Raw genomic sequence first — 12,480 nt, forward strand, 5'->3', positions numbered from 1 at the left:
ACATAGAAAAAACAGCTTATGCTTCAGTTTCAAAATTTATATATTTTTTAGAATGTTTCAGAAATGCACTACGTTTCACCTACAGCTGTTCTCAAGCATGCTCATGCTCTGTCTCTGAGATTAGAGGAGAATGGGAAAAGTATTTTGCTCATACCTGAAGACTCTGATTCTCTGTTAAGGCAGTTCTGAGGCACTTCTCTGTCTCATTCAGTTTGGCTTGCAGTTGGGTGAGCTCACTTGTTGCTGTTTTTATTCTTATCTGTGCTTGTAACTTGTTTATCTCGTCATCTTTCTCTTTGACATTTTTTCCTACTTCGTTTATTACATTTTCCAACTTCTGAATTTTTACTTCCATAGCCTATTGAGATTTATCAATCACTTATGAGTAGTTGTGCCATGAGATATAACAGTAACAGCATATGGTCATATTCTTAATAAAATGAACAAAAAACCCAAACCGCACAAAAAATCTAATACTACAGGCTCTATGGCTGGCAGCTCTTGGTCTCTACCTCACTGTTTTGTGTCACCCTTTAGTATTCTAGAACACTCAAGTCTAAGAAAAAGGTGCTTTTAACAAGGGTAACTGTGAAAAAAAAAATAGTACAGAGAGAAAAATGAGTCCTAAATTCCTAGGATTAAAGACAGAATTCTCCAGCTTCCAGTTTGACATAGTGAATACCATATCAGGAATACTACACTATTGAAGGAAATACTTCAAAAACAAATGGGAACACTTCATATGGATTTCTAAACTGACATTTATTTGTGTACAGAAAACAGGCAATTAAAATAATCACATTACAGGCAAGAGCTCAAACTTTAACTTCGGGAATAACAAAAGCTACAAAAATAAAGTGCACTTTGAGCCAATATATTGTGTGGCACAGATTTACAGTTGCCATCAATCTTTATTTTCTTTTCAGTTTGAAGTGCTCTCACTTAGAAAACAAGCAAAGTTTTCCTTGGAAACAAGTATTGATACCTTTATATCTTGTTCTGCAGCCTTTAATTTGTTGTGAAGCCTGTAGTTTTCTTCTTCTAATGCGAGACTGGCAGAGCCACCAGGGACCAGTTGTTCTTTAAGAGTGTTTAGCTCCTGAAGCAACTCTTCACTTTTCTCTTTTCTCTGTTTCAATTCAACATCAGCATTTTTACAATAATTGGCAGTTCTGGCATCCAGCTCTGAAGAAAGTTGAAGGAGTATCTGAAAATAAGTAGTGTCATACAGATAATTTTAAAATAATTTTTGAATCGTCTAGAAAGGTGGTAAGCAAAGAAACAGGAAGTATCTTGGCCTGTATTAATTTCACATTCTTGTTTGTGTCCCATTTGAAGACGCTTGCTATCAGAAATGGAATCACTAACACTCAAAAGACTGGTATCATTTCCAAAAGTGGGGGAGGCAGGAAGGGACACAAGAGAAGAAGATAATGCATTGCAAATTTACCAGTATTTCTGCATAACTCAAACACTAACATTACAGAAATAAAGGAACTATATTAGAAAGACTTTTTGAATGTCATTAACAGCAAGAAACACAATTATTCGCAGAAGTTTTTGCTAAAATGTATTCATTGACTAAAGTGAAACCATTTGAGAGAAAACATACACATTGGATTATTCTAGAAACCCATATGCTTAACATGCCAGATAAAGAACTTCACACTTGTCAGGAAATGACATCATTATACTAGATTTGTTTGTTTGTTTAGTAAAAGCTTTGATCCACTTAATATGTCTGTCAGGGAATTCTTTCAAAAAGCCTGCCAACATTGGGAAAGAAGTCAAGACTGGCTATTGGCACTACAGAAGAAACTTTTAAAAATGGGCTAAACTTAACAGGACAGAACTGAGTCACAACACTGGGGGAAGGAGGGCGATGAGCTCTTCATACTTCAGATCAATACTAGTAGAAGGAATAATCGTATGAATGGACCAGGAACTTCCAGGATACACTTGTTAGGAAGACTGTTCCTAACAACAAATCAGAAGGTAGTAGATTCCCTCCCATAACCTGTTTTTTGAGAAATCTTCAATACATCTAATAAGAAAGATGAAATCCCATGAAATCCTGTTCATGATGCACTTAACCCTGTAAAACACTGGGTCGTTTTTTCCAAAGGGGGCAAGAGGTAAGAAGGAATGAAAAGAGAAAGGAAGACTGAACCACCTCTAGAATAACTTGACTTTCTGAAATTAGAAAAGGTGTGAGAATATAAGTTACAATTGAGTTTTAAAAATGACTAAAGTAGTTTTGATGAAGTTGGCTCAAAAGAGAGCAGACAAACTTGTGGGCATAAAGCTTGAAGAAAGTGATTGTATCAGGCTGCCAAGTTCTGCAAGCAAAGCTATATAACAATTCTGAACCTACAGCTGCCAGAATTCATTCTGATAAAAACAAACACCCCCCCCCCCCCCATTTATCATCTAGAAAGTCTTTTACAAAGCAAGTTTCCAAGTTTGGATGCATGAGGAAAGAAGTCTTTAAAAATCTTCTAAGTATTCCTCCATCGTACAGTTAAGTATGAGTATAGTTAAGTGCTTTTAATAATGAATAATCTTTAAATAGTAGGTTTTTGTGGTTGTTTTGTTTGTTGTGGTGATGTTTTTTTTCCCCCCAATCAGATTAGAGGCATTTACAGAGTGCTTACACAAAATACATTTCTGATTAAAGATTTAATTTTACCTTTACTTTAGGAGTCCAGAAGTTAATGACTTGCAAAAGCCTTTCATTATCTTTCTTTAACTCTTCTTTAAGTTCCTCTGCATCACAATGAGTTCCTGAACAAGCTTCCCAGAACTGTGTTGTTTCTTTTCTAGCACTTTCTTCCTGCTGTAACTCTGCCTCTATGCAGAGAAGTTCACTTTCCATTTCTGATACATCTTTGAGAATGCTCTTTAAAAAAAAAAAAAGACGACGTAATTCAAGTTTAAGTATTGCTGTGATAACTACATGTCTAAATATACATTTTGCCCTCTTAGCTATCAATATTTGCTGGAAGTCTGTTTTATCACCTAGTTATTGTATAAAAGGAGTTTCACTATACTTAAAATTATACCCTACTGGGAAAATGAGATGACAATCTACACTCCTGGGGCAGGTGGGAAGGGGAAAGGGGAAAATATGCATGTTAGTAAAAGTTTATCTCATTGTTTTAAAAGTCATCTTGGTATCGGGTAGTATGTGTTTTACAGGGCAAATGAGTAAATAACATTCCCACTATTTTATAACCTACTAATTTAACTTTGAGCAATAGAATTTTCATATTATAGAATTAGTAGCCTAAGAAAAATACAAATTCTATTCCCCCCCTTAAGTGAAGTTTTAACAGATAAAAGCAATGCCATTAGATTAGCACCACCACATTACCCCATGCCTTGAAACATGCAAGCTGTTCTGGTTGAAAATTGTTTCAAATACTACCTCTGCAGTTAAGTGCAAACGCTGCAGCACTTCACTGATACTGATGTTTAACTTTTGAGAAGATATTTCATTCCGGTTCAAATAAATCTTGCTGAGACACTGAATCTGAGCTTGTAGCTGATCTTGTTTTCTCTTTTCCTCAAGCAATTCCATTTCATACTTATTAACAGTGGTATGATGATCTCTTTTCTTTGAGCAAACACGACTGAACAGGAACTGTTGTAGAAGTACAGGATGTATCAGTGAGTTTGCTTTAAAATGGTACCCTGCATCCAGCTAAAATTCCATATTTTATAATTCAATCTATTTACTCTCCTAGTCCATTGGTGTCCAGGACAACTAAAACATGACTAAGAAAAATCAAGTTCACACGTGCTGTATAGCAATGACATGTAAGACTTAGCTGGGTCAGCATTTCTAAAGTATGCTATTTTCTGTAGACTCCCAAAACCGCCAAAAATCTGAAAGGCTCTAGACAGCCTTCCATAAATCTAGTCTTTAAAAAGCAAAGTAGTCTTCGTTGTATTTATTTTCTCTTAGAGTTATGGAAGGTGCAGATGATCTACAAGAATATTATCACTGTGCTGATTTAAAGCTTTACTCTAGTTGAGATCACTACTTAAATCTTAAACATCTTTAACCATAAAAGTTAATGGGTATCTGTGGAAAAAAAAAAAAGGAAAGATCAAACCTAAAAATACTACATGAAGTTATGCAATAAAGGTCTTTGGAATAGTTAAACTTTTTAGCTAATGGATATTTATAGAGATGACTGACTTTGAAAATCATGTCCAGTATTTTTGTATACTGGACATGAACCTCACCCTCTCCCTGGGGCCTGCCCCCCCACCCCCTTAACATTTCATGTTAAATAAAGAAACAGAAAACAACCTTATCGCTTACTGTACTTCTGCATATAACAGGAAATCTTTCCCAATTGCTCTCAACTTTTTTTTCTGATAATTGGAATCAGTTTCTCTACTGAACTACAAGTTGGGAAAGGTCTGCAAGGCTATAGAAGTTATCAAACTGCTTGAGTAGTTTTGCAGAGTAAACATGCATCTCCAAGGCATCTTGCATGTCTCTTTCCCCCACAATAAAATACATACTTAGGGGCCCATAATTTGATTTATTGAGTACAGAAAGAAAACTTCTTTTCCCAATTAAAATGGATTAATATTAATGAAACAATATTGTGCAAAGCAGCTGAACTACAGTCAAAAACTAAGGTTTATTAACTTAACTAAATAGTTCCAGTTTTCCAGGATTGTAAAGCATTTACTATCAAATTATTTTCCACAAGATATGGATTCACAAAAATCAAAGCTAGAGTATATAGAATGCTAGCTATTAATATTGAGAGCTTATTAAAAAAAAACCCAAACCAAAGCAATATGAAGCATCCATATATTCAGCATTCTAAGTTGGTACCTTCAGTTTGTTCAATAAACTCTGGAGATGACTGTTTATTTTCTCATTTTCAGTTTGAAGTCTTTTGACTTGTTTACTCTGTTCTGACGAAAGCTGAGTCAGTATCACAGCTATCAGTGCTTTCTGACTGTTCAGTTCATTCTTTAGATTAAGAGACACTGTAGAGAGACATTCATACCTCTTCCCCATATTTGGGAATTTCTCAAGAAGCTCCTAAATGCAAGTGAAAAATTCATTCAGTCACAATAAGGAAAAGAACAATTAGCTATCAACAGAAGCTTAAAATAAACCATCAGACTCCAAGACTAACCCCTACAGTATGTATTGGTTTTACAACAGAAAAGTTAATAGGACTAAGACTTCAGTTGTGACTTACCACAGGAATATGACAAAAACACTAAGCCAGGCACAAAAGCAGAGAATTTCTTAGTTTTCTAGAAAACCGTTTCACAAGCTCAAATTATTTTGATGATTTAGATTGCCTGGCCACATCAAGATATGTAGATCAGGCCATGAAATTGTCACCTGTTCACAAGTTTGCCAGCTGGGCTGCCCTCAGGATGAGCTCCCAACTTATCTACTTGGTCCTTTGTTGAAAGAAAGGGATCACAAAACTGTTCCTAGCATTTTGCCATAAAAAGGGAGATGTGATCAAGCAGTGAGCAGGCTGAGAAATGCAATAGGCTTCGAGGGACTCCCAGTAAACTCAAGTATCACATATGAAGCAAAACTTCCCAGGCATACTACCTCCATCTTTGGTTTTTAGTTGAAAGGAGCAGGATTCACCAGTTTAACTCTTCACCCCGCAGTAAAAACATTGGAACTAACATACCCTGTGTCCAACAGGACCAAGTACAAGATACTTGAGAAAACTGCACAAGAAAGAAGCAGACAAGATCTTACCTATTACAAAAGTCAGAAGGGGAGAATGCCATTAAAAGGGATCAACTGACATTTACTTCCCTCATTATTAGCTCCCTACTGCTGATGTAAGATAGAAAGCTACACATAACTGATTTTTGCAATTTGGTCCTTTACCACTCTTGGTGTTAAATGAAGAAGCACTCAGGGCTTTGCTAGCACAATGCCCAAATCTGCTGTACAGACGTACAGACTGCAGTACAATGGTACTCTTGAAAGTATTTCATACATATTCATAAATTGTGGTTTATTTTGTCTTTCAGTAGGTTAGTAGTACTTCTCACATCTGTGAGAAAGCATACTCAGGAGAGTTAATTATCAAAAGCTCTGAGGAATTACAGGAGTTCCTATTTTGAGGAGAGAAGCTATTTAATGAAATTTATTTTAAATCAATTTATTTTTGATGGGGAGTAACAGAAGGGAGGGTTTTGGCAGGGGGGTTGCAAAAACAAAATGGTGAAATGCTTCTACATGACTAGTTATTTTCATTGGGGTGGCTGGACAGTAGTGAAATCAAGTGAGATGTCTCAACTGAGAGGTTCAATTTAGCATTCTCAGAACAAGATGCATGGTCACTGAACAGCAACAGCAAATCAACTGATCCCATGGTTTGCAGCATCCTTGCAAGATATGCAAACAATTTTATACATTATATACAGAAGCAAAGTTTATGCTCCAGAAGAAATGGTATTAAGGTTTTACATACATCCTTAAAACAAGCAGAGAAGTAAGTTTACCTTAATTTTCAAGGTTTTTTGCTTCAGGCTGTCATCAACCACCTGCTCTGCATTATCCACTGGGTTCACCTGAATAGACATATCATTCAGGTTTCTCTGCTCCAGTTGGTCTAGAGCAGATTCCAGTTTTGCATTTGTTTCAACACACTAAAATAAAAGCATACATATTTAAGTACCATTCAAGAAGAGAAGTTATTAATAACTTAGTTATGCAACTTGCAACACCAACCATCTCAGATTTTTTTTGCAATTCTGTCTTGAGCTGGTCCCGCTCAGACCTGACATCCTGGAGAAGTTTTTGTAGCTCATCTTTTTCTCGATTAATTGATGAGATTTCTTCTTTAAGTTGGAAAGAGTGACTAGCTCTTTCAGCCAATAACTGCTCTTTTTCACGTGATACGCTATCTAGTGTCTCAGTTAACTGTTGAATCTACAATAAATAATGGAGAAGAAAAAAAAGAATTATGATTTGGTCCTGGTTTGTATAGTCCCCTATGAAGTACTCAAATCAGTTGTGTCAAATACAATGAACACAATTTCCAATAACTCTAAAATTCACACTAACAGCAAGAGAAGTTAAAAAATAATTTTGGTGTTCTAGTCAGAAATTAAGAAGAAGAGGAATAGCATGACACCCAGAGAACTCTACTTTAGTCAACTTTGGTCTTCAGTAAACCAAGAGGAAACAAACAAAAAGGCAGTCAACATATGTCCATATCACAAGAAAATGAAAAGAAATAGATTGCCCATCTGCTTAATGAATAGAACAGTAACACATTTGCTAATCTGAAGCAATCCTTAATTATACTCTTTGACCTACAGACCAAGGAAGAGTTTGACAGGTGAAAAGCAAAGAAATGAAAACTGCAAAAAGACTGAGTGGGCAAGAGATAAGTGCAAGACTTTCTGAATAACAGATATAGTTTGAAAGTGTGCAAAGCACCACGGATTCCAAACCCACTTAGGGTCATAGTGTCCACACAGTACTTTTTGAAGGCTGAATAAATACATGTACAATTACTGACTATTATATTAAGCCTGCATACGTTGGATAAATTGGTGTCCATTCTAATGGAATGACCAACCCAACTGGTTACGAGGCTGAGATGAGGTGAGGATGTTATTCCTAAACATCAGTAAAGAAACTTGTACAAAATCCTTTGCCCATGTTCATGCTTGTTTAGCACCCATAAAAGCGACGCACTGAGAATTAAAAGTCAAGCAGGATTTGTCTTGAGCAAAAGTTTAGCACATCAGTGATAAAACATTGGAAGACACAATAGCTACCAAAACCAGAACTCCTCACCTTGTTTGTTAGGCTGTCCTCCAAAATCTCTGACTGCCTCTGAACCTTTAACAAATGTTCTTCCCTTTCTTCAGCTTTGATCTTCTCATTGCTGAGGAGTTCTTGTTGCCACTTCAATTCCTTTTCAGTTTCAAGAATCTGGAGTAAAAATAGAGCAGCTAATTTAAAATTAAGTCCTGAGATAGCATGCGAATCTACTGTTCACACACCAGGCCATTCAATAGCTCACTGCAGTCAAAATATTCAGCACAACCCCCCCCGCCCCTCCTTTGAGTACAAGAAATCTCAAGTTTTGTCTTTGAGAGTTTCTCCCTTCACTAAGCAAAGCCTGCCAACTAGCATATTGATAAATCCTTAGTAATGTAAAGAATTAGACAAAGTATGCTACAAACACATTTGGACATATTTTGTGCAAAGACTGTTTACACAGATGAGTAACACAAAGCAGAGATATAATTTGAGTAGGGTTCACATCAAGAACTCTCTGGAATTATTACTTACCACAATTTTATGAGTTGGACTGTTCTCAGAGTGCAGTTAAATTATCTTTGATAATTTGTTATAGAACTAGCTTTCCTTTCACTAAACCTCTGAATTTCCAGTGAAGTTTTACAGCAAGAGAATTGATACTCAGAAACAGGTGAACTGGAAGATATTGGTAGCAAGAGTAAGAAGATTCTCCTCCCACCATAGATTTGCATTAACTACAGATACTTCAAGTGATTACTCAATGTCTGAACAAGGACAGCTGCCCAATGGATACCACCCAATTCACTTGTCTTCACTGTTAAGATATGCCTCATCCAGAAGAGAAAGAAAAGTGTCAGAATTTGTCAGCTTCAGTTTCAAAACTCTGGAGCTTAACTGCAAAACATACCATTTCATCAAATTCATTAAAAAAACGCCTGTTAAGTGCTTTGTAATGAAACCCATGTATTTTCTGGTTCCTCATTCATTCCTAAATAAAGCAGCCTCAGATAACGTTTTTGAAAGAATTTACATGCATCTTTACCATTCCACAAGACAGAAGTTAAAGCATGCCAATATTCTTCAGTCTGGGTATATAACACTAATACTTCTAAGATATTTTTCAAGACAGCTTCAAGAATTAACCTTCTTCCTCTACCAAGCATTTATAGTTATTATACTTTAATCAGAGATAAAGCACCTTATCAGCACTCTCCTGTAGTTTAATCTCCAGTTTGTTCTTCCCTGCTTGAAGACCTTCCAGCATTTCCTGGAGGTGATCTCTCTCCTGTGCTAACAAGTCACACTGTTTCTCCAGCTGTTGAAGTTCACTGCTTTCACTCTCAATCTTTTCTTGGAGTTCTCCCAGCAGCTGGTGCCTTTCCTTAGTAACCAAATTTAAGTCCTCATTCAACTTGACTACCTATTAAAAAGTTTTATAAAAAAAGTATAAAATCAACACATAACTACTAGCAACAACTCCTCTTCTGTTGCTAAATTGTATTACCATGACATCATCTACTGGATCAAAAAAACCCCAGTACAAGTTCTCATGGGTAAAATACCTGTTATTCTAAGGAGTCCCTGAGGGGACATCCTCTAAATTATTTCTAAGTCTCTTATTACTGTACTTGCCTTTTCTTTCAGTTTGTTTATTTCTTCATTTAGTTTTTCTTCAGTGTTTTGCAATTTCTCTTCTCCATGTGCTAGCATGTTCTTCTGGATATCAGCTTGCTCTTTCTGATGCCTTAGTTCTTCCTGTAGATTCTCCATTTCTGTCAGAACTTTTAAGGACTGCAGAACAAGGTATTACATGGATGTTCACTCAGTATGACTAAGTTTTGCTTACCAGGAGTTAAGAATAAGTCAAAACATTTGAATTTCTAGGAGAGAACTATCAGAATAATCAGTCTTTTACTTATTAAAAACCCCCTCGGTTGTCACTCCCCCATGCCTAGTTTAAGAACTCCAAAGGAAGACAGTCTTTAGAAATAGTCTTTGTTGGTTAAAAAAAAAAAAAAAAGTAGGCAGAAGTAAAGAGGTGAGGAAAAAATGTTGTGTGTTGTGGGGGGAACAGATTATGCAGATGACTAAAAAAACCTCCCAAAACACATCACCATGAAAGATACCCTTATTCTTGTGGCAACTGCCACAAATGACATGAACAGTTTGTCCAATTGTTTAGTAGCAAGATATAAATCTAAAATTAAAGATTTGATAATCTTAGTTTGCTGATTTTAGTTTTTAAATTAGTTGGTCTAATACATACTTAGAAGAGATTGGTGGTTCTACCTGAGGTCTGCTAAAATTCATATGAAAGCTTTTACATTTCTTAAAATAATTTGCAGAGCTGCTCTTAGGAAAAAAAAGTATTTACCAGACTTCCTTGTAACTTTAGAAATTGTCAGCTTGATTTTTGTTAACCACACATCAGAACAAATTTGTCTGAAATAGTGTGTCAACATAACCATACTTTCCGTGCAAATACTTGGAATACTGAACTCACTAATCTGCCAGAAAATAAGACATCAGGAAGGAGAAATAGGCTAGCTAATCAGTTTCTTTTCTGGGTTTATCTTTCTCTTCATCAGTCTAGAACGAGCTGAAGTGGTAGGAGAATTAGGCCCTTAGATATCAGTAAACCTAGATTACCTCTACTGTTCTAAATGCAAAAGCATATAGATGAGAGATGTAACAGGAATTTGCAGAGTACTTGTCCAGCAGGTGGCAGACAACTGTGCCTAAACTCAGAGCGGCACAGTGCCCAAAAGGGCAGGAAGGGGATAGGGGGAAGAAAAAATAAAGAGACAGATTCCAATATCCAGATTGGATTAGTAAACTGAATTTTTAGTTTACTGCTGCTATGAACAAGTGAAGGGAGAGGAAGAGATACTAAATAGCAGAAGGCTTCATGACTGAAATAATTCGGAGTGGTACAACCTGCCTTTAAAACAGTTATTTAAGATTTTATACATACTCTCTCCTTGCTTTCCTGACAGTCAGCCTCTAGCTGATCTCTTTCTGCTTTACAAGTCTCTACTATTTGCTGCAGCTCATCTTTCTCCTGATTAAGTGAAGTGATTTTCTCAAGCTGCTGACGGATATGCTCATTCATTGTTCTTTCATTTTGTTCTTTCTCTGCCAGTAGCTTGCCATATTCAGAAGAGACATGAGTCAGGTTTTCAGTTACTTCAGTGAGCTGAAAGAACAAGTAAGAACAAATATTAATATTTCTAATGATCTCTAGCATGGATCGAATTAATTTGATAGCAAGTTTGGAAAAGAAGCCAGTAACATCCTAATTTATTAAGTTTTGTTGTCCCAGTAATCAGGTTCTGATTTAAGAAGAGTGTTATTGGATCATATTTCACAAGCACTATCTGTACATATGGGTTGTTATGAGGAAGATGTAACAATTTTGCTTAACTCAATCAAATTTCAGTGCTTCTGTCTCACTGGTAGACAAAAGTGAATGTGTAAAAACCTACAGGCCATTATAACTCCATAGAAATTACTCCATTGCTGTATCCACAGCAGATAGGCTTGATTCTAACAAGCATTAATGTCTTCCAAAAGCCACAATAGCTTCAGACATGAAAATAAGTAGGTAAGAAATTTATAATAGTGCACCAAGTTAAAGAATGAGCTAAGCTGCCTTTTAGTTGCTCAAGTATCTTCAGTTACACAGTTAAAAGACATATTATTAGAATTTAAAAAGTTTTAAGACTTGGAAAATGCACTGATGTCAAAGAGCAGTATCGATTCCAAGTAATAATCCATCACTCAGCACTAAGGCATGTTTAGTTATAAGTAAGGGTGTAGCTTGCAGGTCAAATTCCATTTGATCATCTTTTCACTGCCTCTCTTTCTATGGAATTCTTTTGAGAAGCAGTATAGGGAAAAAAAAGAAGGGAAAAACTTTCAATTAAGTTTCATTATTACATTTACTGAACCCTTACAAACTGAAGTCTGCAGAGGACATAGGTTGCCAATCCTGACAGAATGTTTAGTTTACTTGACAAAACTGCATCTGACCTTCTGCTGCAGTTCATCAGTTGTTTCCTTCAATGCCTCTTGTGCTTTCAAGAGTTGATTTTCTTTCTCTGAGATGCTTGCTTTCAGCTCCACAATAGTCTCCTGATATTGTCCAAGAGAGTTATGAGCACATCTCAATTCTTCCTGCATCTCTGAATTCTTTGGACACAACACAGTTAAAGTACATTAAACCCTGAACAACACTTCCAAAATTTAAGACAGAAGTTTAATACGGCTATTATCCTAAAGGAATAGGACTATTTTTCTTACCATGCTAACTGTCTCCTGTACAGTTTCTCTTAGCTGGTCTCTCTCATTTTGGAGATTCTCCAGTTGCATTTTAAGATTATCATCTCCTCTTTCTGTCAGAGTGCTCACTTCCTGACAGTCATGCAATTTTGGAATAAAATCTGTTGTCCCCATTTTTTCAGATTCTCTTTGACATTCATTGGCCTTCACTTCCTCCATTTCATGCAGTTTCCTTTGTGCCTGGCTTAGCTCTTCTCTCAGAACAAGTAATTCTTGCTCAATAGATTTTTCTTGAATCTGTGGTATCTATTTTATACAGAGATAGAAGTCAATACATTTGGGGAAGTAGCTTTATGAGAAACATATCTGACCTTTGACAGGTTGATTATGTAAAACAAACAGAAGCA

General features: G+C 36.1%; 1 protein-coding gene across 4 annotated transcripts in view; it reads right to left on the reverse strand.

The window, feature by feature from the left end:
* CENPE (centromere protein E) overlaps positions 1–12,480 on the reverse strand; it is a 40,423-nt gene that overhangs the window by 5,248 nt on the left and 22,695 nt on the right. For all 4 annotated transcript variants that reach the window (XM_030014540.2, XM_030014549.2, XM_030014530.2 and 1 more), the window contains 13 exons: positions 12,095–12,379; positions 11,825–11,983; positions 10,767–10,988; positions 9,425–9,583; positions 8,991–9,212; positions 7,823–7,960; positions 6,746–6,946; positions 6,517–6,663; positions 4,859–5,071; positions 3,428–3,643; positions 2,690–2,899; positions 986–1,207; positions 155–358 (listed from right to left, as the gene is read on the reverse strand). In XM_030014540.2, coding sequence (XP_029870400.1) covers positions 155–358; positions 986–1,207; positions 2,690–2,899; positions 3,428–3,643; positions 4,859–5,071; positions 6,517–6,663; positions 6,746–6,946; positions 7,823–7,960; positions 8,991–9,212; positions 9,425–9,583; positions 10,767–10,988; positions 11,825–11,983; positions 12,095–12,379 — 2,598 coding nt within the window. The remainder of the gene's footprint in view (positions 1–154; positions 359–985; positions 1,208–2,689; positions 2,900–3,427; positions 3,644–4,858; positions 5,072–6,516; positions 6,664–6,745; positions 6,947–7,822; positions 7,961–8,990; positions 9,213–9,424; positions 9,584–10,766; positions 10,989–11,824; positions 11,984–12,094; positions 12,380–12,480) is intronic.

This window comes from Aquila chrysaetos, chromosome 1, assembly GCF_900496995.4.
Source record: "Aquila chrysaetos chrysaetos chromosome 1, bAquChr1.4, whole genome shotgun sequence".
NCBI lineage: Eukaryota > Metazoa > Chordata > Aves > Accipitriformes > Accipitridae > Aquila > Aquila chrysaetos.